We start from the raw sequence: 20,258 nt of genomic DNA, 5'->3' as shown, positions 1-20,258 counted from the left end.
ACTCCCCCAGCATCTGGATCCCCCATTAAGCCCCCCACACTCAGACCCCCCACCACTGCTGAGCTCTATCCCTCCACATACAGACGCCCCACCACTTTTAACTGGACCCCCCTGTAGAGTACCATCACCGTTGCACCCAGAACCCCTCCAACAAACCCTTGTGAACCCAGATCCCCCTCACACCTGGATCCCCCACTTAGCTGCCCACACCCAGATTGCCCCACACAGAACCCTCTCAACCCACACCTGGATCCCCCCCACAGTAAGCCCCTCCACTTTTGGATCCTGCCTTGCTGAGCCTGCCTGCCCACACCTGGTGCACCTGGCATGGAGGAGCGGGGCCCTGGGATGTTTCTGGGGTAGGCCTGGTCCTTGCACTGTGCCAGGGTTGGGTGCAGCCTCACCGCTGAGTCCGTGTCCTGGGTGGGAGCTGCACAGTGATCTCCCACCTCTGTGCAGCCAGTGGTCTGTGCTTCCCAATGCCATGCTGGAGCCTCCACATTTATATGACAAATAAAATTTGCACAATCTTAAAATATTGTGTGCAGAATTCCCTCAGAAGTATACTATGTATCCAACCAACTATGGGCAAATGAAGCAAAGATGCAAGTCAATGTATTGGCTGCTTACACAAAGCTGATGGAGGATGGGCCAGCTGGCTGAAATTGGAAGGCCTTCTCCTTTGAGATCTCTCTCTAAACTGGATAATCTGACTGCTGGAAATACTTCTGGGAATACTGTCGGATTGTTGCTACTGTTATTGCTGACACTCGTGGAAACATCTCTCTATCACTGGGCTATAAAATCCCAGCAAACAAGGGACAATGCTTGAAACCCAGTGAAGGCATTACACCAGGCAAAAACAAACTATCAAACTAACTAATCGAACACTAAGGTACTAATACTAACTATAACTATATACAAAAAAAAAAAAAGAGAGAAGGAGAAGAAAACTCTCTGAGTTAAGAAAAGGGTGAGGTAAATACCACACAGAACACTCCGACTTAAGCTGCAGACAGTGAGAAGGAAGTGGAGGGGGGTCAGGGCAGTGCCGCCCTGTCATAAATATAAAGGGAAGGGTAAACCCCTTTAAAATCCCTCCTGGCCAGAGGAAAACTCCTCTCACCTGTAAAGGGTTAAGAAGCTAAAGGTAACCTCGCTGGCGCCTGACCAAAATGACCAATGAGGAGACAAGATACTTTCAAAAGCTGGGAGGAGGGAGAGAAACAAAGGGTCTCTGTCTGTCTATATGCTGCTTTTGCCGGGGATAGACCAGGAATGGAGTCTTAGAACTTTTAGTAAGTAATCTAACTAAGTATGTGTTAGGTTATGATTTCTTTAAATGGCTGAGAAAAGAATTGTGCTGAATAGAATAACTATTTCTGTCTGTGTATCTTTTTTATAACTTAAGGTTTTGCCTAGAGGGATTCTCTATGTTTTGAATCTAATTACCCTGTAAGGTATCTACCATCCTGATTTTACAGAGGGGATTTCTTTACTTCTATTTACTCCTATTTCTATTAAAAGTCTTCTTGTAAGAAAACTGAATGTTTTTTCATTGTTCTTAAGATCCAAGGGTCTGGGTCTGTAGTCACCTAGGCAAATTGGTGAGGCTTTTTACCAAACCTTGTCCAGGAAGTGGGGTGCAAGGTTTTGGGAAGTATTTGGGGGGAAAGACGTTTCCAAACAGCTCTTCCCCAGTAACCAGTATTTGTTTGGTGGTGGTAGCGGCCAATCCAAGGACAAACGGTGGAATATTTTGTACCTTGGGGAAGTTTTGACCTAAGCTGGTAAAGATAAGCTTAGGAGGTTTTCATGCAGGTCCCCACATCTGTACCCTAGTGTTCAGAGTGGGGGAGGAACCTTGACACGCCCTTAAATAGCTATGGGAGGGGCTATGAGGGACAGATGGCCCTGGCAGGTACTGTTAAGCAAAGTTCTCTGGCTTCAGTGTGCACGCACACCTGAGTGGAATAAATATCTGCAACCACTCACTCAAAGAGGAACTGGAGTGGTGGCAGGTCTGCATCTCCCTATATTCTCTCATCCTGGAGCACGAGGGCATCTACAGCACAGGCACAGACACTGTTGATGAAACTCTCCAATCCAGGGTACACAGGCGCGCACACATCCTGATGTGAATCTCACACAGGGATGCTGTTCAAATAATTAGCTGAACATGACAGAATGACATTGTGGCTAAAAGGGCTAATGCAATCCTTGGATGTATAAACAGGGGAATAGCAAGTAGGAGTAAGGAGGTTCTATTACCTCTATGCTGGCATTAGTGCAAGTGCTACTGGAATAGCGTGTTCTGGAGTCCACAATTCAAGGAGAATGTTTGAAAGATTGAAGAAAGTTCAGAGAAGATCCACGAGAATGATTAAATTATTTGAAAACATACTCAATAGTTAAGCTTCAAAGGATTCAGTTTTTATTGCTAAGTGTTAGTTTCACCATACACACAAACCAATGAAAAAATATTTACAGATAGGCAAAGTACAAAAAATGCTGCTTGAGAACTCTGATTTAAGCAATTTTAGTTCGTACATTTTGACGAGCGATGTTGACAATTTGTGTTTCAATAGTTATAAAGCTCTAAATTTTGAATCTCAATGTTTACTGCCAGTAATAATTATTCTGACTCCCCCCCACATAATTTCCTGCAACTGCGAAAAGTTAAATGGTTAAAAATAAAACATGCTTTTAAAACATCTGTTGACATCACTAAAAAAAATAAAAATTGAATTCTACCAAGCCCACTTATAAAGAAAGATGCAAGGACATCAATCTTTTTATCTTAAAGAGAAAAGATTAAGTAAGGGGTGACTAAATCACTGTCTAGAATATCCACAGAAATTTTAATGTGGGCTGTTCAATCTAGCAGGCAAAAGGTACAAGAAGAGCCAATGGCTGGAAGCTGAAGCTAGACAAATTCAGACTGGAAATAAGGTGCCAATTTTTAAGTCATGGTAATTAACCGCTGGAGCAATTTATCAAGGGTTGTGATGTATTCTCCATCACTTGGAATTTTTAAAAATGAGGTCTGGATATTTTTATAAAGTTACCTGTACACTGCACATCGCGGTCAGCACTGTGTAAGGTACATGCAGCTACACACCATAGTGAAAAGCAGGCTGCATCCACAATGTAAAAGTTTAATCAATTAACTGATAACTGAAACTGATAAGTATCAAGCTTAATGATTAAACACCTCTGCCGCTCCCTGGGTAAAACGTGGGGGTGCTGCAGCACCCCCACACTGTTAGCTCCCCAGTTAAACATTTAATCAATAGAATTTTAATAGTTTACACAGTTACTGCTCTACAGTGGATGAAGGCTCCAGCACCGGGGAGCTGGTGGAGCCTTTCCCAACTGCCTTCTCATTGATGGAGCCTTTCCCAACTGCCAGTCTCTCCCTATAGCAGGGGAAGGCTCCAACAGCGTGCCTTTACTAACCATAGCACTGTAGATAGTGAGGCATTGCTTTTTATACCCATCTTAGGTGGGGGATTAGCCATGCAGGTATTCTACATGCCCCCATAAGAAGAGTGCAGTATAGACATACCTTAAGAGAGATGCTCTAGTTCAAACAGGAACTAATTCAGGGAAATCTAATGGCCTATGCTTTGCAGGTCAGACTAGATGATCACAATAGCCCCTTCTGCCTCAATCTTTGAAACAAACACAGCATATTTGTAAAAATAGATATGTTTAAAAATTCCAAAACAAGACATCCACTGCAAACACTTCTCCCTCTGGGAAGAGGATGGAAGAACAAACATGTAAAAGTTTTAAGTCACATTGCTTAATGCACTAGTGGAAGGCAGTGGAAGTGCCAGTGAGGAGCACAGTACAAGAACCTGTATATGACACAATTATATGAGTCCTCGTTCCTTTTAGGTCTCCATCCTTTAGAGCCACTTTGGATATAACTAAGCTCCAAGCTGTATGGAACCCCATTTCATAGACATTTTGTTTCAATACAACTATTACAAATTGTAACATTTTAAAGAAAAAAAAAATCAATGTGAATGTTACACCAACTGCAATTTGAAGATATCCAGTAAAGGAGAATTACCTTTAATGCTCTCCAAAGGATAGGTTGATACAATCTGTGCAGCATTTCTTCAACTCCCTGACGAACTTTACTTTGTTTGTGAAAGTAACTCAGTAACTGTCAAAGCAAAACCAATGTTAATGTATGAAATACATTTCATATGCTAGGTTCAATACATTTGAGAAAGGTAGCTTGTTTTATTCCACTACATCTTTTACAAAAGAAAATTGACTTTTTTAGTCTGCATAAATACAATTATTTTAGGTCAAGCTAGTCTATGAATTAAAGTGTTGTTTTTAAATATGTTCAGATCACTTAGGCAACAAAAAACTCTCCTTCCCAGATATCAAAGTTTTATTACGAAATTCTCACTGAAATCTTATTGTACACTGAATAATGATTGCTACATTATTGCATGCCTTCCTCTCCAAAGTCTCTGCCATGAGATAGATCCAAAGAATCAAGACATTGATTCCTAATAGATTGAAAATGCAGACTCATCACCAAAATATTTCAAGAATTAAAGCCTATTCTGAAAATAAAGTTCTAAAAGATACAATAGTATAAGAGTGAAGAAGTTAAGAACTGAATTATTCTAATGTATATAAAATTAAAATATTGAAAGCAATATGTCAAAAACCAAAGTAAGGCAGAGAACCCTACAGTCATCACTTGTCTTGTACCTGAAAGATTCACTTCCAGTAAATAAGGTTTTGGCCTGATTTTCATATGTTCTAACACTCCCACTGACTTCAAGGTAAGTTGCAGATGCAGAGCACGTCTGAAAATTGGACTTTAAAAGAAAAAAACAGGGGGGTGGGGGGAGGAAGGAAGGAACCCATTCCAAAATAAAGTTGGAGTTGTGGTTGAAAATTTTCTATTTATAGAAAGGAAAACATCTTAGAAGAATGTTTTAAAAACCCAAATATTAGAAAGCCAGGAAATTAAGTTCAGCAAACAAAAAACGATCAGTTATGGAAGATCATTACTTGGAATCTGTGATGAAGTCTGTATAGGTTTGTATGATACATACTGTATATGACTATACAAGGTCAAGATGCTAAGATGTGTCGGGGCAGGAAGTTTCAACAAGTTTTCCTCTTTGACAATTATAGTCATTAACTCCTAAGCAAGTTTAACGTGTCACCATATACACCAACTTGATTTTGACTATATTTACATGCCAGATTGTGTACCAGCCAACATTTTGGTAACTATCTCCGATTAACCTTCCCACTTTGGCTAAATTTGTTACCTGTATGGCAGTTTAGCCAGCTAAAGTTATTGTTAAAAAGTACCTTAAACATTAATTTACATATTTTGAACTTTCCTGTCCCACAAAATGAACCTTAATTTAGAAAATGCCCTGGTTTTCTAATGTCTTGATTTTAATTCTACTACTATGTTGTATAAAGGTTTTTTCCTCCCTTTAAGTTACTTATATTTTCTCAATATTAAAATTGTGTCTGGGAGTCTTTTTTTGTGTTTTGAAAGTCTTTAAGAACTGCTCAGTGAAATGGATCCATGTTGCTGTTGGGGTTTATAATCTCTTTGAGGTTCTAAGGAGGCTTCTAATCCGGTGTTAGAGGAAGGCGCTGAAAGCTAGTCTGGCAGCAGGGAGTTTCCAAAGCATTACCCTACTGGATTCCCCACCCAAAAAAACAGATGAACTGGCCATGAGCAGTTAACTCTCTGAGGAATGGAGTTCTTAGACTAAGTTACCATGAATAGAACTTCAATTAGTAGCTGCTAGAAGCAGGGAACGGTCTCCCTGTCTAACTGAAAGAAGGAGCTGTTTTCATGACTGCGACACTCTATCCCATGAGATAAACTCAGTTATGAATGAGAAGCAAGAGCTGATTTGGGAAACATGAATCCTCTTCGAGAAGCAGCTTCTGCCACCACTATGAACAGAAGAAGTAAGGAGCATGGGCTGCCAGATACCATCACAACCTGTGATAATAAAATAGGCTGTCTCTAAAGACCAGGGGGTAGAAAATTCCCATAGGACCAACAGCACATAACTGTACTCCTAAACTAATGGAAAAAGAAGCATTTAAAAAGTTATATTTGCATTATATTGGGAACTAATTGTTTTTAAAGCTGACTTCCTGAAAACAGTTTACATGCAATGGGCACACCTGACAATGTAATTTTAAAACACAGGGGATGCTAATGGGCTTAAAGTCATTAGGGAAAAAAATTCTTACCTATGATACTAATGCAACCATGAATAATGAACTTCAAAAGCTAATTTTCACCATCTCTATTGTCTACCTTTTCATTTCACTCATTTTAAAATAAATTAGCAGTGTGACAATTTCTAGTCAAGTTCGCTGTGTTTTTACATAAGATACAATGCTTAGGTTGCAAATAGTGCAGGGAAGCGTATAAGTACAAACAAAAACCCTTCGAACAGATTTTATTTTAATGTTATGAAATTGAACATAAATTTATATTAAGTTGTGCAAAATCCCTTCTTCTATTTTTTGATCTACATAGAATATCAGGGTTGGAAGGGACCTCAGGAGGTCATCTAGTCCAACCCCCTGTTCAAAGCAGGACCAATCCCCAATTTTTGCCCCATATCCCTAAATGGCCCCCTCAAGGATTGAACTCACAAACCTGGGTTTAGCAGGCCAATGCTCAAACCACTGAGCTATCCCTCCCTAAATTTGTATCTAAAAGATTTAAAGTGCCCCAGTTAACAAAAACTAATGAATAGATTTTCAGAATCAGTACACTATTCTTAACATAGATTAAGACAAACTTAAGACAACCAGAATATTCTCATATTACAATAATCTGATTGTGAAAAGAACTTTAAAACACACATTGTGCTAGTACTTCTATGTTGTGTTTGACAACAACATACCTCTCTCACTTTAGGATGCACTGGAGAACTCCTCGGAAGATTAATTCCATGATGCATGAAATCCTGAATGCAATTATGCTCAAGAATCTAAAGTAAAAATGCATTGCAAACTATAGTTAACATACAAGATTATAGGCTGCACAGGTATGATTTACTTAAGGTTGCTTGATACTTTACATTTTCATACTTTGTTTTCAGATGCCTATAGCTAAGCCCCTTCGTTTTCAGTTTAAACTGATTTTTACCGAAAAAATCCTGGGTTTTACAAAAGTATTATTCATTTTTCCCCCCCAATTTTCACCCTAGTTTTGTATCATTCAGATACATTAAAAAAAATCTTGTTTTATTAAGAAAATAAATATATCTCATTCAACATATTGTATTACGATAATACATTAGTCTGTGTATATGCAAAGCGGCCTGTTGAAGTAAGGGTATGTATTAGACTAGAAGATACACAACAAATAGGCACACATGCAAACTTTGAAGTACATGCGCATCTGAACATACTGATGAATCTCACACCCACCACGTACACATTTCAAACTGTTAGCAGATAACTAGGGCTGTCAAACGATTAAAAAAAATTAATTGCGTTACTAAACAATAATAGAATACCATTTATTAAATATTCTGGATGTTTTCTACATTTTCAAATATACTGATTTCAATTACAACACAGAATACAAAGTATACAGTGCTCACTTTATATTTATTTTTTATTACAAATATTTGCACTGTAAAAAACAAAAGAAATAGTATTAGGTGAATTGAAAAATACAAGTACTATAGTGCAATCTTTTTATCACGAAAGTTGAACTTACAAATGTAGAATTATGTACAAAAAAACCTGCATTCAAAAATAAAACAATGTAAATCTTTAGAGCCTACAAATCCAAATCAGTCCTGATTTCTTGTTCAGCCAATCACGCAAACAAATTCGTTTACCTTTGCAGAAAATAATGCTGCCTGCTTCTTACAGGTTACAATGTCACCTGAAAGTGAGAACAGGCCTTTCAATGGCACTGTTGTAGCCGGCGTCGCAAGTTATTTACATGACAGATGCGCTAAAGATTCAAATGTCCCTTCATGTTTCAACGACCACTCCAGAGGACATGCGTTCATTCTTATGATGGGTTCTGCTCGATAACGATCCAAAGCAGTGCGGACTAACACATGTTTATTGTCATCATCTGAGTCTGATGCCACCAACAGAAGGTTGATTTTCTTTTTTGGTGCTTTGGGTTCTGTAGTTTCCGCATCAGAGTGTTGCTCTTCTAAGACTTCTGAAAGCATGCTCCACAACTCACCCCTCTCAGATTTTGGAAGGCACTTCAGATTCTTAAATCTTGGGGTGAGTGCTGTAGCTATCTTTAGAAATTTCACATTGGTATCTTCTTTGCATTTTGTCAAAATTTCCAGTGAAAATGTAATTAAAAACAAACATGTGCAGGGTCATCATCCAAGACTGCTATAACATGAAATATATGGCAGAATGCAGTTAAAGCAGAACAGGGGACATACAATTCCCAAGAAGTTCAATCACAAATTTAATTAATGCATTTCAAGAGTCATCAGCATGGAAGCATGTCCTCTGGAACAATGGCCAAAGCATAAAGAGGCATATGAATCTTTAGCACAGCTGCCACGTAAATATTTTATGATGCCAGCTACAACAGTGCCATGCGAACGCCTGTTCTCACTTTCAGGTGACATTGTAAGTAAGAAGCGGGTAGCATTATCTCCCGTAAATGTAAACAAACTTGTTTTTCTTAGCGATTGGCTGAACAAGAAGTAGGACTGAGTGGTCTTGTAGGCTCTAAAGTTTTATACTGTTGTTTTTTTGAGTGCAGTTATGCAACAAAAAAACACCACATTTGAAAGTTGCACTTTCATTGATAAAGAGATTGCACTGCAGTACTTATATGAGGTGAATTGAAAAATATTCCTTTTATCATTTTTACAGTACAAATATCTGTAATAAAAATAATATAAAGTGTGCGCTTTGTATTCTGTGTTGTAATTGAAATAGACATATTTGAAAATGTAGAAAAACATCCAAAAATATTTAATAAATTTCATTTGGTCTTCTTTTGTTTAACAGTGTGATTAATCATGATTAATTTTTTTTAGTTAATTGCATGAGTTAACTGCAATTAATCCACAGCCCTACAGATAACGGTTTAAAGATATGACACACTAAAATGGGAAGAAAACGAAAATCTGTATCAGAATGTGTTTCAGAAGACAAGAAAGTATTCAAAAGTTTAAACAAAAAACAAGAGAAAAGGATTAAATTGAATGTGTGCGCTGCAAATGTGTGGCTCAAGTATTAACTGTAAATATTTATAGGCTAATAGTTCTAAGTCTACAACAATAAACTATTTATTCAAATGAAAAGTTTTATTTGGGGATTAGAGATATATTGTTTTCTTAAACTCAGAGGTGGCATTGTTTTGAGTTCTGTTTTAGTTCTTCAGCAAACTACATTAAATTCCATTCATCAAAGCACTAATCCACTGCACGGGTTCTCAAATTTCATTGTACCATGACCCACTTCTGACAACAAAAATTACTATACAACTCCAGGAGGGGGGACCGAAGCCCGAGCCCCACTGCACCGGGCAAGAGGGCCAAAGCTGAAGCTCAAGGGTTTCAGCCCCAGGCAGGGGGTCTGTAACTTGAGTCCCACCACCCAGGGCTGAAGCCCTCCGGCTTTGGCTTTGGTCCCAGGCGGTGGGGCTTGGGCTTCAGCCCTGTGCCCCAGCGAGTCTAACCCAGCCCTGGCGACCCCATTAAAATGGGGTTGCGACCTACTTTGCGATCCCGACCCACATTTTGAGAACTGCTGATCTACTGAGAATACTTCTTTCCCTGTCCTTCCGTCCACCAAAATAAACCATGATATTGAGCCAGAAAAATTTTTAATAGTTTTTTCCACCGATTTTCACCGATTTTGTGGTTGTGGTCATAAACACTGATAAATTCCCAGGAAAAAATACATAAAATAAAAAACAAAAACTAAGTGCCCTACTTATAGCTAACTATTTTGAGCTAAATTTTTCCATGCTGGGTGCCTCTCTTGGACTGATTTTTTTTAATGTTTCATCAAAAATTGTTCATCCATTTCTCAGAACAAGGTTAGGGATATAAAATGCCTCCATGCTGTAGAGCAGGGACTTGAAATTTTGCTAGGACAGTGGTTGGGTATCAAGGATGTGCTGTTTGCTGTCCCCTTAAAAATCTGTCCAAATTTGGCCAAAATTACAGGCCTCTGAATTTCTCAGTTCATCAGTTCTCTGATGACTGCCTACACTAAGCATGCTCAAGTTCAGGACTGCAGGGGTTAACTTTCCTTCCAGTTGTTCCTTTCAGCTGTCAAAGGCTGCCATGGTGCTGAGCATAGAAACAGAGCATAGAGACTCATGTATGTCTAATGATCCCGCTGTTAGTGCCCAGGTAATGAGAAAGAAGGAGAGGAACTGAGCCTGTGTTAATGGCAAGGCGTGGGGGAAGACTGAAGGAGAGACTAAAACCAGGACAAGAGGTCAAGGAAAGTCTGGAGAGAACAGAGGAAGAAGGGTCTAGAGTACATCTTCCCTCAGAACCTGGAATTGAAACAAGATTTCTGAGTCTCAACATTCTATGGATGTCAGCAAGTAGATGTTAAATCCACTGTGCCTTACCTCCCTTCTAGTGGCTAGTCTAAATAGAGGATGACAACCTACAACTGTGATCAGTTATTATGTTAGCTCAAGTGGCAGAGATTTACGCTGTGTATCTGAAGATTCTAACCTTGTTTAAGAACTAAATGAATGGCAATACGGTTCAAATTGATGAAATTTGCTTTTTTTAAAAAAAACGTGAAACTACAATAAAGTGAATGCTAAGATTATAAAGTCAAGGACGCAAAAGTTCGGAAATGCTGAAATTAAGGTTACCCATGCAACCTTAAGTTATTTCCTTCTTTCACAAACTTCATATCAAAATCACGTTAAATTTTAAAATGCTAGCTGCCTACATCTGTTACCTAAATTATATTTACTTATTGAAAACAGAAAAACTCCAAAACTTGTCAGAAATATCTACAGCTAAAGGTTAAGCTTTATTTCAGAAAAGCTATAATACTAAAGTATCTTAAATCTAGTTCTTACCACAGTGTCTTAAAAGAAGGGGGGAAGAGAGAGAGAGAGATAGAATAAACGAACGAACACATAAGAAACATGCCCTAGGCATGTAAACTCAAAAGCTGCTAGCAAGCACTATCCTTCAGGGCAAATGTGCATACTCAGCCACTACTCAAAGCTATAACTCAGTTTCTTCCACTAAATTTGGAATATTGCACAAAAGATTGAAAAAAAGTAGAGAAGATAGACATGCTGTTTGAATCTAAATGGGCAATTAGATCAAAGAACTACAGTGGCTGAATTAATCATCCTTTCTCCTTCCAGTATTACTTCTAAAGACAGGAGATTAAGCAGCAGTTGTGCTCAGGAGATGGGTCAGAGAATATCTGTCGAAAACTGATTGCTCTCCCAAATAAGGCATCAGATCTACTGGCCAAAACTAAGGGAGAAATGTTGTATAAAGATGCGTATGGAGCTATACAATTGTCAAAAGAAAAAAAAAAAATTCTGAACCTTTTAACTGGTTCAATTTCAAAGAATCTTTAGATTAACTAATCTTAATAGCAAATTCAAAACAGAGTATGTACCTCTAAGATCTCTCCTGAAGCCTTCTTCCAAGCCCTGAAATAAATTTCTGCAACATATGCCATCAGAGATCTGTGTTAACGAATTAAGAGAAAAGAAATATTAAACTTCTATACCATCTTTACAATAAATATTGTACAAAAAAAGTTAATATGTTTGTTGGTGTTGAGTGGCAAGGGGTATTGAGGGTATTACACAGTCTCTTTCAGCACTGTTTTTAATACCAGCAAAAACTTGAAATCTATTTTAGTAATTAATACACCAACAGAAGAATATAAAGTTTACTCAGTTACAGATTTCAAAGAAACCCTCCATTAACATTTTATGTATTTTAAAGAGAAAACCAAAGCACCCACTGAATATTATTGCAGGTATTATATATTACCTCATTTAAAAAAAATTAAGGATATGTTTCCAAAGAAATGCAGTTTTTAATGTTTACATTCCAAAATATGTAATACAGTGATGTCGCAAAGTATTGTGCAGTCTGCTTTGGCAGCATACATGCTGTAACCTTATATTAATGAAATAAGAACTACAATCAAAAGAACTAAGCACAATAGCATTTGCACATTTCAGAAGTGAGAGAACTGATGTATTTATATAGAATAAAATACTTGCACTGAATCTCGAGTGCTTTAAATTATTTAAAAAGCAAAGGTGAGAAGAACAGTTCTAAATCAGAAGCATTATGCAGATTATTTTAACTTAAAAAGAATACCTCAGTATCTTTACTGAACTATTTGGCAATTAATCTCTCACAATCTCTTTAAACTGGTACCATATAAAAGAGTACAATGCTACGTAATTAGTAATTTATCACCAAACCAGATGAATTCTTCCAATTAGGCAAATACAGTTTTGTCCCTATCCAGAGGACCTGTGCTAGTTTTTGATATTCTGCAATATATTTAATTGTAGTAATCCAATCAGGACTGGTGCCTCATTTTATTGGGCAACATATAAATATACAAAAAGAGAGGTTTGTTTTCACAGCTAGTTAGTGCATGACAAGATGGGGTGTGAAGGTACAGCATGCTAGCCTGCAATGTACTAAACTGACTGTGTGGACCTACTATACTGCACTAAAAATTCCCTACTGCACATGTAGCGTGGTGTACAGTCATATCCGGGCTTGCCACGCATACCTAGCCATGGACACAAGCCATGGGTCAACCTTTTTGTGGATAGAAAAGGAGTACTTGTGGCACCTTAGAGACTAACCAATTTATTTGAGCATAAGCGTTCGTGAGCTACAGCTCACTTCATCGGATGCATACTGAGCTGTAGCTCACGAACGCTTATGCTCAAATAAATTGGTTAGTCTCTAAGGTGCCACAAGTACTCCTTTTCTTTTTGCGAATACAGACTAACACGGCTGTTACTCTGAAACCTTTTTGTGGATGTATGCCACATTTATATTATGAGGGAAAAGTAAAATTTAAAACCAAAACAGGTACAGATAAGCCTGTGTGTTTTTATAATTTGTGTAAAAATATGAAGAGACAACATGAAATTATATGGTTCAAAATATTTAGTTGGCTGACATAAACATCCATATATTTTGAGATTCTGTGATGTTTTGGCCATTTGGCTCCCATTCACTCTGAGAATTGTATACAGCTAAACCACCTGTTGTTACTGATTGATGTAGTTAGGTTCACAAGAAGTTCAATACAACATTAGTTGATTACTTTGTAAAACAGAGTCCTTGGGATTTTAGATAGCTAAAAAAGAAAAAAAAATCAATACTAAAAAAATACATTCTTCATCCACACATCAGGCCCTTGGGCGCCAATCCCGCAACTTATTCCTCAGAGGCAGACTCCTATGCACAACCTTACTGAAGTCAATGGGAGTCTCCACATGAAACAAGTACTATGCATCTTTTTTATACAGGACATTCCACTTATTAGCTACCTCTCATTTCCCAGCAAGAAGTTGCTATTATCAAAAGGCAGCCAATAAGCAAAAGGCAGATTTGCAGGGCTGCAGGCAAGGAAGGAAGCACTAGAACATGCCTTCCTGGATGTAGCCCTGCAAACGTATCTGCAGAGGAAAGAGATACCGTGCAGTCACGTGACCCCCAGTACCTCCACTCCCCATGGAAAATCCTGCTATCTGGGCTGCAGTGCCTCCTTCCTGCAGCTGCCAGGCCCACACCTTCCCCTCCCGGCTACAGGCAAGCTGGCAAGGCTGCAGCCATGAAAGACATGAAAAAGTGGCATAACTATTGCCAATATTTGAATCCTATTAACATTAAAGTCTATGGAACAGGATTGGTTCCTGTAAAAAGGTTGCTATTGGCCATAAGTTAATATCAGGATTGCTATTAACCAGCATCCACTGTATAGACAAGATATAGAGTTATTGAAGCAATATGGAAGTTATTCGGTGTATTTGTAGAACCTGATCTTTTCATTCAGGTATATTTCATCCATGAGCTAGAAGTTCCATCTCTGAAAACTTAAAGCAAAGTTTGCCATTATGAATGCTAGCTAATCACTGTAACTGTGATACATACTTTGAAAAACACTGCAACTGGTTTTTAATAGTCCCATGGATCATTTTAATGAAGTTTACATTCCAGCTCAACAGAAAGCTTAGGAATCTTCTTCCCTGTTAAGGAAAAAAATGGAAATAAGCCCAAATCAGGAATCATCAATTTAAGATCCATTTCAAGTTGTTAACTGCAAAAAAATGGTTCCTAGCCTTCCATAACTGTTGTTCTTTGAGATGTATTCCTCATGTTCATTCCAATGTAGATACGTGCTTACCCCAAGCACCGCCACCGAAAAGTTTTTCCCTGTGGTGTCCGTCGGGTCAGCTCTGATGCGCCCTGGAGTCATGCTCTCATACCGCTGGAAATAGGGCCCCACCAGCCCCTCAGTTCCTTCTTGCCAGCTAACTCCGACAGAGATGCAGGCGAGGAAGTTTTGGAATGGACATGAACAACACTCTCAAAGAACAACAGTTAAGGAAGGTTAGCAACCATTTTTTCTTCAAGTGCTTGCTCATGTCCATTCCAATGTAAGCGATTCCCAAGAGTTGCACAGGTCGAGGGTTTGGAGTTTATTGACACGCTAACTAACACAGCGCGGCCAAAACTCGCATAATCTCTAGTTTCCTAGGTGATGGCATAATGGGATGCGAAAGTGTGGACTGACAACCCTGTTGCCATTCTACAGATGTCCTGAATCGGAACTTGTGCCATGATGCCACCGCCGATACTTGAGCTCTTGTAGAATGGGATGTCAGCGGAGGAGCTGGGACCTTCGCTAGATCATAGCATGTGCGGATACATGAAGCAATCCACGATTAAATTTTCTGGGCTGGGACTGGACAGCCTTTCATTCTGTCTGCAATGGCTACAAAACTTTATATCTGTGTGTGCGGATATCAGCAGATATAAAGCGGATATCCGAGGAGCTGCAGATCCCTACTGGGAATGGCAGCAGTGAAAGCAGCTGCACGTCTCACAGAAGCCAGTGGCCCGCGCAAGCAGTTCCTCTGGCGTGGCTGAACCACCTCCAGCTCCGCTCACTGGGGCAGACACCAGACTCAACGGCACCTGTCCCTGGTCATGCCAGTCCAGGAGCATTACTCCTGGAGAAATTCTGCGCAACTGCGCAGCAGAAAAATGCTCTCCCCCCCCCCACCCCACTTCCTTGCAGAAAATGATTTCTGTGGGGAAACAAAGAGAAGCTAGCTGCACCAGTACTCACTCACCCCTCCACAGCAGCTCAGATGTGTCTGTTCGGGCAGCTGGGGGAAGAGATAAATCACTGAGGGAAGGGGGTCTGGAGATGCCCTGGCTGCCCAGGGACATTAGTCCCAGCTGGGAGGGGAGGAGGACAGAGAGAGAGTTGCCCCTCCACCATTCACGGAGCAGCCGGGGCTGAGTCAGATCAAGATGCAGAAACTTCCCCTGGCTGCAGGAAGCTCCGCACTGTGGGGAGGGAGGGGAGAGAAAGCTGTCTTGGTGCTGAAGAGGGGTCTGGGTGCAGCGGAGTGTAGAGGGGTCTGGGTTCGGGAGAGCAGCTCCCTGTCAGAGACCCCTCCGCCCACCCGCTCCCCCAGATCCCCTTCCTCCAGACCCCCTCCGCATCAGGAGCCCCCCACACCCTCACCCCCACTGACCCCTACCTCCTGCATCAGGAGCCCCCCACACCCGGACCCACACCCACTGAGCCCCAAGCAGCAGCACTCTGACCCTCCACCCCACCAAGCCCCACTCCCCCAGACCCAACCCCGGCCCTGCAGAGTCCCATTTCCCCTGCACACATAATCCCACACCAAGCCCCTGTGCATGCAGACCCCGCACCGAGCTGCCCGCACCCAGATTGCGCCACACACAACCCTGGTACTCGAGGGAATTCTGCACCAAAAAAATTCTGCAAAGTTCTGCATATTTTAAATTGTCAACATAACACAGAAACAACAATATAATCACACCATTTTCAATTAATTTGGTAATTTATTTCAAAATACTTGTCAGCAAATAATTGAAAATGGTGTGATTATATTGTGTTATTTTGACAAAATATGCAGAATTTTAAAATATTTTGTGCAGAATATTTAATTTTTTGGCACAGAATTCCCTCAGGAGTAGAGCATGCAAGCCAAATATCCATGTTATATCCACGGATATAAATTTGGTATCTGCACAGGGCTCTATGGATTTCCAAAAGGGCTTAGTTAGTCCTTTCTATGTAAAGAGCAAGTGCACGCCTAACATCCAGCAAGTGGAGTGTCTGTTCCTCCCTTTTAGGATGTGGCTCACATAGAAGACTGGAAGGAAGATATCCTGGTTACTACGGAATTGTGAGACCACCTTTGGCAGGAAGGCCGGGTGTGGCCGCAGCTGAACCTTGTCCTTGAAGGTTCAGCTGTATGGTGTATGGTGGTTCTGAAGAAAGAGCTCTGATCTCTGAGACCCTTCTGGCAGAAGTAATGGCGACCAGGAGGGCCACTGTCCAGTACAGGTACAGCAGAGAGCACATTGCCAGTGGTTCAAATGCGGGGCATTTAGCCTTATCAGCACCAAGGTCCCAGGAAGGGACTGGCTGGCATACCTGGGGGTATAGCTGCTCCAATCCCTTAAGAAAACAACCACAGATCAAGTTTGAGACGATCAACCAGTCATTCACCCACAAGTGAAAGGTCGAGATTGCAACTAGATGGACACTAATAGATGACATCATTAGGCCATGCTGTTTCGAGGGGAGTAGGTAATCTAGAATAAAAGGGCAGTGTCGACTGAGTAGGCGAGATACCCTCTTGCGCTGAGCAGATAAAGAATCTCTTCCACTTCGCCAGGTAAAAGCACCTCATCAACAGGCCCAGAGCATTCCAGTTCTGTGGGGATCAACCATGGAGCTTCCATGCCATGAAATGAAGAGACTCAAGGCTCAGATGACGTAGACAGCCGTGGTCCTGACAGATCAGGTCCGGATACGGGGGCAAGCTGATTGGCCTGTCCACTGAGAGATCTAGGAGGGTGGTGAGCCAGTGCTGATGCATCCAGGTCGGGACTATCAGGATAAGACACATCTTATCCCTTCTGACTTTCAGCAGGACCCTTTGTATGAGAGGGATAGGAGGGAACATGTAGAAGAGATGGCTCGTCAAAGGGAGGAGAAAGGTGTCTGTGAGCGAATCCAGGCTGTAGCCTAAGAAGGAGCAGAACTGAAGATACTTCTTGTGCTTTGTCGTGAACAGGTCTACCTAGGGGTTCCCCACCTCTGGAAAACGGTACGCACAATGTCTGGACAAATGGACCACGCATAATGGTTGGAAAAGGATCTGTTGAGATGGTCCACTAAATCGTTCTGTGACCCCGGGAGGTAGAAGGCTTTGAGGTGGATCAAGTGGCTATGCAGAATTCCCACAGGTGAAGAGCTTCCTGGGAGAGGAGTGCGCTCTGCCCTGTTTATGTAAAATGTTGCTGTCATGTCTGTAAGGACCGACACGCAGTTGCCTGCCAAAGGGGGTTGGAACACCTGGCAGGCTAGGCACACTGCAGTCAGTTTCCTCATGTTGATGTATAACAAGAGCTCCTCCGGGGACTAGAGGCCCTGAATCCTGAGGGTCCCCAAGTGAGCCTCCCCATCCCATCACCGACACATCTGTGACAAAAGATACTGGCGGCTGGGGCCTCGAGACTGTGACTACTGCACATACTGTGCATGGGTCTAACCACCAAAGGAGGGTGGAAATCATCGACAGGGGAAGCGAGACTGCCCTGTCCAGATGGTGTTGGCCCAGTGCGTATACCGATGCCAGCCAAGTCTGGAAAGCCCTGAACCATAGTCTCATGTGTTGCACCACATTGGTGCATGATGCCATATGCCCAAGGAGCTTTACACAGTTTCTTGCTGCGGTGATGGGGAAGGCTCTGGCCTGGGTCAAGTAGAGAACCACCCCGATGAATTCTGTCCCTTGAACTGAGAAAAGGGTAGATTTCTGCATGTTTATCAACAGCCCCAAGGCCTGGAAAGTTGGCTGTATTAACTCCACATCTGCCTCCACCTGGGCCTTGGACCAACCTCTGATCAGCCAGTCATTGAAGTAAGATAGACCTGAACCCCTTGTCTCCTTAGAAAGGCTGCGACGACTGCCATGCACTTTGTGAACACCCAAGGGGCCGCTGACATGCCGAATGGGAGCAGTGCATGCATGGCAGTGCATGCAGTTCACAACGAATCGTAGGAACCTTCTGTGTCCCCAAAAAACTGCAATATGAAAATACGCGTTCTTCAAATTAAGGGCGGCATACTGTCCCCCTGGATCCAGAGAAGGGATAATGGAGGCTAAGGAGACCATGCAGAACTTCAGTTTCTTCATGAATCTGTTGAGGTTTCGCAGGTCCAACATCAGTCTGAGATCACCATTAGCCTTCAGGATTAGAAGGAGAGGGAGCAGAGCCCCCAGCCCCTTAAACTGGTGGAACCTCTTCCACTGCTCCCACCCTTCGGGAGCGATGGCATCTCTTGGGCCAGAAGCTTCTCATGAGAAGGGTCACTGAAGAGGGACAGGGATGGAAGGTGGGAAGGAGGGGAACAACTGAATTGAAGGGTGTATCCCAGTTCTATTGTGCATAGCACCCAGCAATCTGAGGTAATGTAAGCTCATGCCTGATAGAAGTGGGATAACCTGTCTACAAATACAGGGGAATTTGGATCCACACATTGTCCTGGTATGTCACTCCATCAAAAGGCCTGCTTAGACCCTGCTGATTGTCTTGTGGGGGGAGGTACTGGAGCAGATGAGGACTGCAACAGAGGCCTTCTCTTCCAGCCTTTACTCCTCCTCCTGCTGTAATCCTGCCCCTGCTGTGGCAGGAAGAAGCAGGACCATTGGCTGGGGCTTATAATGCATCTTGGCAAAAGCCAGTGTATGTAATCAGGGTGGCTCTAGAGTCTTTCAGTCCATGGAGCTTCGAGAATGTCAGCTCCAAAAAGAGCAATTTGCCTTCAAACAGAAGGTCCTGCACAGCCTGCTGCAACTCACAGGGCAAATCAGAATACTGAAGCCATGAGCTTCTTCTCATGCCTACAGCCAAAGCCATGGATTGGGCTGCTGAGTCTGCCATGTCCAAAGCTGCATGAAGGGACGCTCTAGCCACCAATTTCCCCTCTTGAGCTGAATTTTCCCTTTATGGCTGAAAACTTGCCCCTAGACTCGTTTGGCAAAAGCTTGAATTTAGCCATTGCGCTCCAGCAGTTGAAATCACATCAGCTCAGTAGCGCTTGCTGGTTTGTGATCATGAGCTGGAGGCCGCCAGTTGAGTACACCTTCCCGCCAAAAAGGTGTAGTTTTTTGGCGTCTTTGGCCTTGGGAATCAGCCCTGGCTGACCTTGACATTCCTTGTTTGCCACTGAAACAACCAAAACCCAGTAGTGGGGGAGGGAGGGGTGTACAGAAATGTATACCCCTTCGGAGACACAAAGTACTTCTTCTCCATCCTCTTCACAGTGGGTTGGAGGGATGCAGGGGTCTGCCATAAGATCTTGACAGGGTCCAAAATGGTATTGTTCAAAGCAGTGGTCTTGAAGCCGCTGAGATATCCACCAGGGCATGAGAGATTCGGAGATCTCCTCCACCTGGATAACCAGGTTCTGGGCTACCGTCCTGGGAAGGCGCTATACTTGTCCCCACCACCACCTCAACAGCAGAGGTGGAAGAGGATGCCTGTACTGGTAAGAGGCCTTGTTCCTCACCCTCTGCACCAGCTAGGTCCCATGAGGTAGAGTCTTGCAATTTGGTACTAGGCTAGGCACCGAGGCCTGGTCACTACTCCAAGGGAGGTGGTGCAAGATCTCTTGACTCCAATGCAATGGAGTAGAACCTCCTGGACTGTGCATCCCGGACTGGCTGAAAAGGGTCAGAGATTGGATACTGTAGGGCCAGAATGGATACTGTATGGATACTGTAGGGCCAGAATGGATACTGTAGTGGCATCTGCCACTGGGTCGGTGGCCAGGCTGTTGGCAGAATACCCAGGCTCATCTCAGTTGTTGGGTGTCACCGATTGGAGTCACTGCTTGGTGACCAGAACAGAGCAGTGCCGACCGGTGCTAGAGAACGGTGCCAGGAGGGAAGAGACCAG

At 42.1% G+C, this 20,258-nt stretch overlaps 1 protein-coding gene across 4 annotated transcripts in view; it reads right to left on the bottom strand.

The window, feature by feature from the left end:
* The window catches only part of NCAPG2 (non-SMC condensin II complex subunit G2), a 116,491-nt gene that overhangs the window by 75,194 nt on the left and 21,039 nt on the right, over positions 1 to 20,258 (bottom strand). For all 4 annotated transcript variants that reach the window (XM_073334541.1, XM_073334542.1, XM_073334543.1 and 1 more), the window contains 4 exons: positions 14,172 to 14,266; positions 11,650 to 11,719; positions 6,936 to 7,022; positions 4,082 to 4,177 (listed from right to left, as the gene is read on the bottom strand). In XM_073334541.1, coding sequence (XP_073190642.1) covers positions 4,082 to 4,177; positions 6,936 to 7,022; positions 11,650 to 11,719; positions 14,172 to 14,266 — 348 coding nt within the window. The remainder of the gene's footprint in view (positions 1 to 4,081; positions 4,178 to 6,935; positions 7,023 to 11,649; positions 11,720 to 14,171; positions 14,267 to 20,258) is intronic.

The sequence above is a fragment of the Lepidochelys kempii genome, chromosome 2, assembly GCF_965140265.1.
Source record: "Lepidochelys kempii isolate rLepKem1 chromosome 2, rLepKem1.hap2, whole genome shotgun sequence".
In the NCBI taxonomy this organism is placed as follows: domain Eukaryota; kingdom Metazoa; phylum Chordata; order Testudines; family Cheloniidae; genus Lepidochelys; species Lepidochelys kempii.
The sequence above is the reverse complement of the archived record's forward strand: the minus strand, read 5'-3'. Positions and strand labels throughout refer to the sequence as shown.